At 32.8% G+C, this 3,935-nt stretch overlaps 1 protein-coding gene across 2 annotated transcripts in view; it reads right to left on the bottom strand.

The window, feature by feature from the left end:
• Positions 1-1,326: 1,326 nt before the first annotated feature.
• LOC117335031 (TP53-binding protein 1-like) overlaps positions 1,327-3,935 on the bottom strand; it is a 48,632-nt gene continuing 46,023 nt past the window's right edge. For both annotated transcript variants that reach the window (XM_033894930.1, XM_033894931.1), the window contains exon 36: positions 1,327-3,671. In XM_033894930.1, coding sequence (XP_033750821.1) covers positions 3,502-3,671 — 170 coding nt within the window. In that variant the 3' untranslated portion in view covers positions 1,327-3,501. The remainder of the gene's footprint in view (positions 3,672-3,935) is intronic.

Here is a 3,935-nt window from a genome sequence, read left to right as displayed (position 1 = left end):
GAATTGGTTTATTTTTTTCTTTCGTGTAAAAATTAAGACTTAAAAGGTATTTGCCCATTGTAACTAAAGTAATGTTGTTTACATGTATTTGAGTCGGTTTCACTACAGAATAGTTCTTCTATCTAGTAACGTACGACTAGGAATTTGACCTCTTGAATATGGGTCAAGGTAATTTGTTTTCGCAAACTATATTGGGCCTCATCCAAGGAATTTTTCAGCCAAATTGGCCTCATCCAAGGAATTTTTCAGCCAAATATCATGACTCTGGAAGTCTTGGTTAGCAAGAAGAAATCAGTTAAAGGTTTTAACAAATTTGACTCTTGTGACCTTGGATATATGGGTCGAGGTGAAATTTTTTCACAACTTTGTCAAGCGTCATCCAAGGGACCTGTTGGCCAAATATAACACTAAGCCTCTTGGTTGGTGAGAATAAGAGATTTAAAGATTTTAACAAAATTGACCTCTGTGATCTTGAATACGGATTAGGGTCATTTTTTGTTGCAAACTTGTCGAGGCTCATCTAAGGAACCTATCGGCCAAAATATCATGACTCTGGAAGTTTTGGTTAGGGAGAAGTTTATTTGAACTCTGTGACCGTGAATATGGCATTTGGGTCAGGTGAGCTAAAAATGATTTATGAAAGACTGATCTTTTCTCTACTATCGGGTATTTATCCCCTCTTCCTCCAAATCATTTGGAAAAGGGGGAACCTACATAAGTAACCCAGACAAGCTGCATTACATTTCACTTTTGAAAAGTTTTTCACTTTGATAGGCTGCTTAAAAAGTATTCATCCAATATTAACCCGACTAAGTAAAAAGTTACATCACATAGTGTACTTCTTAACACACCTTATGGAATATTCAGAATGAATGGTCTAGTGACCATGGAAATTAAGGATGCTGAGAATCTTTAAATTACACATACTTCATTTACTTCATTCACTATTGACAATAAAATGTCTAAGATCAAACTTAAAGCCACATACTCCCGAAGAAACATATATCAATGTTACATTTTGAACTTTTATAGTTTTTGGACTTGATACATACCTAACAGCCTCATTCTCGTCATTGTGACAAATCTCGCGATAAATATAAATGCGGCAAGTTATTTTTTATACGCTAATGTCTCGAGGACAGCGTCCAGACCAATGGTCATTTTAATGTTAGGAGAGCATGAATGAGCATCTTGGATTGCCATTAATACACGTGTGTAACTAGAATTTTAGATTGTTTGAGAGTATGTGGCTTTAAAGGTATATGTTATCAAATAACTGTGGTCATCGAAAGTCAGTTTCAAAGAATGAAAAAAAGTACACAGATACACAATGTAACAATTTTTTTTAATCATTCAACTTTGGCACAACTTTTAACAAATGTTCATACATACACACTCCCTTTCATTAAATCCACATCTAAAGTAAATCACACAATCATTGTTACATTATATAATTAGTAAAATATGACTGGAACATTATAGTGAGTTTCTAGTATTAAAGGGCTTTCCAGTGAAATATATATATCCTACGGGAGGACTCCATACATAAAGAGACTCTATATATGGTGGGTGCTGGAGGAAATGAAGCCTGTTATTATGATACTGTTTGAACTAAATCATTTCTATGTCTGGTACCTGTTTGACGAACCTAGAGTTCTCCCATTGGGTAAATATTGTACTGGAATAGCACTAATTGTATCTATGGTTCACAATATCTATTCATACCGGATACCTTCTCATGATAGAGATTATTGCTTTACTGGTATATCTGATCAGATTTACATACATGTAATTGGCTTATTGTAGTATGATGAAATGGCATTACCACATGTTCCTCATTGCCAGTGAGCTAAGAATTTAATTACTTTTATTTAATATATTTCTTTAAAATTTCATGATAAATCCATGTGTAATTTTGATAAACATGATAGGAATTAGTCATATGGCTCACACAGGCAATGAATGAAAAGCACTTTGTGGTCAGAGCTTTAAATACAATGTACTGGACAGGAAAACCCAGTTCATTCTGGATTTTTTTTTTTTTTTTTTTTGTAATTCATATCAAAGACAAAATCATCAGAAAGACAAAATCATTAAAAATATCTTTCAATTTATAAGGAATAATGAGGATATTCAGGCCATTTTAAAGTTTTATCTATATATTTATACGTGTATATCACAAAAATGTTTTCTGTTACCAGTATATACCAAATATACAAACGGAAACATTTTTACACTTTTACAAAAACAATTTAAAATGAAAAAAAGGAAAAGTTTAATGTAAATTATGTTTGAAGTGAAAAATACTTTTAGAAGTAAATTTAAGAATTTTAACAATAAAACATCTGATTAAAACCAAATGCTTATAGTCAGCTAAATTGGAACTACTACAGATTCTATTGCAGAAATAACTAAGTCCTGCACGAATGAAAAGGTATTTAAAACATCACTATACAAAGTCAATATGAAAAAAAAATTCAAATCAAATATATATACAGCATGAATGTCCAGCTAGCACTGATACATAATACACATCATGTATCTAAAATCTCAGCATTATCACAAAAGGAATTTAACTTCATATAACAATGAATTTTTCATACCATAATCATGCAAGAAATCTGCTCATTTTTTTCTTCAGAGTTGTCATTTCGTAGGATTATAATCATAAAAGCTAAAGTATATATACAATAACATTCTGTCACATCATAAGTATTTCTGTGTTTGTAGCCACCTACGTACACTGTAGGACAGATGAGAATCGACACAGATTTTATGATCATAATGATATGTACGAAAATTCTGTGAAAGTATTCTGCAGGTAAGAATTCAATTATAAATACACAGCTGGAACTCGTATTAAAAAATATATCATCATAGATAAAACTAATACACTTGCATCTTAAGTTGTAAAATCAGTATCCTCACTCTACCAGTCGATGATAAAATTTGTGTTTAAGGCTAAATGTCGCTGAAAAATTGGCGTTAAGGCTCACTCTACCAGTCGCTGATAAAATTAGTGTTAAGACTAAATAAAATAGACGTAAATATTCAATCTAAAACCAAGGCAGCAGCTCACATGCTCATTTACTTTTAAAATCAAATGTATGAGAGGTTTTAGTCGGAATTTTATGATAAGTGGTCAGTGTCAACAACTACCAGTCTGAGTAATCTAAAATAAGTATGAACTGGTCAATAACTATCAGTCTGAGTAACACAGTGGTACATGTACTGTAGATCAGCCTGTCAAAACTATAACAGACATATTGCACATTTGCTTGTTGTATTAGACATAATTCTTTAAGGGAATATCAAGATGCAGTAGAAACTTTGCTGATAGAAATGAAATATATGTACAGAATACGTGTTCTACAACTAGGTCCTAATTAAGGCATTTCAGAATGCATAAAAAATACACTACACGGAAGTGAGTTCACTGATGGTAATATGTGTTTATAATAGAACACCCATTGAAAAATAAAATTCGAGTTTGTCCTATTTCTATTTGTGATTATAGTCATGTCTGTATCTGGGGTGACCGTCGTACGCCATGAGCTGGCTGTTAATGAGAGACTGTATCATCCATTCCGTTGATACCACCGGCACACTGAGCTGTTTGGCGCGACGGAGGACAGTGTTAGAGCATGTATTGTCTGTCAGAATTACGTTAACTGGAAGGGAAAATTTGACAAAGTTATAACGTCTACAAAAAAGTACATAAAAGGGAATTGCCTTAAAATAACAAACAAGCCTACTGAGTGGCGAAAAACAATGCATGCCTGTCATGCGACATAAACACGCACTGTTTACTGAATGAAGGAGCTTGAAGGATAAACATTCAAGATGAATTGACAGGCAGACATGTTTAGAAGATTAGATTAACTTGAGAGAATATGCATGAAACAACTATCTTGCTTTGATCGAAATGGTGTATA

The sequence above is a fragment of the Pecten maximus genome, chromosome 9 (assembly GCF_902652985.1).
Source record: "Pecten maximus chromosome 9, xPecMax1.1, whole genome shotgun sequence".
Classification (NCBI taxonomy): Eukaryota; Metazoa; Mollusca; class Bivalvia; order Pectinida; family Pectinidae; genus Pecten; species Pecten maximus.
Note: the sequence above shows the minus strand (reverse complement) of the source record. Positions and strands in the feature narration are given on the sequence as shown.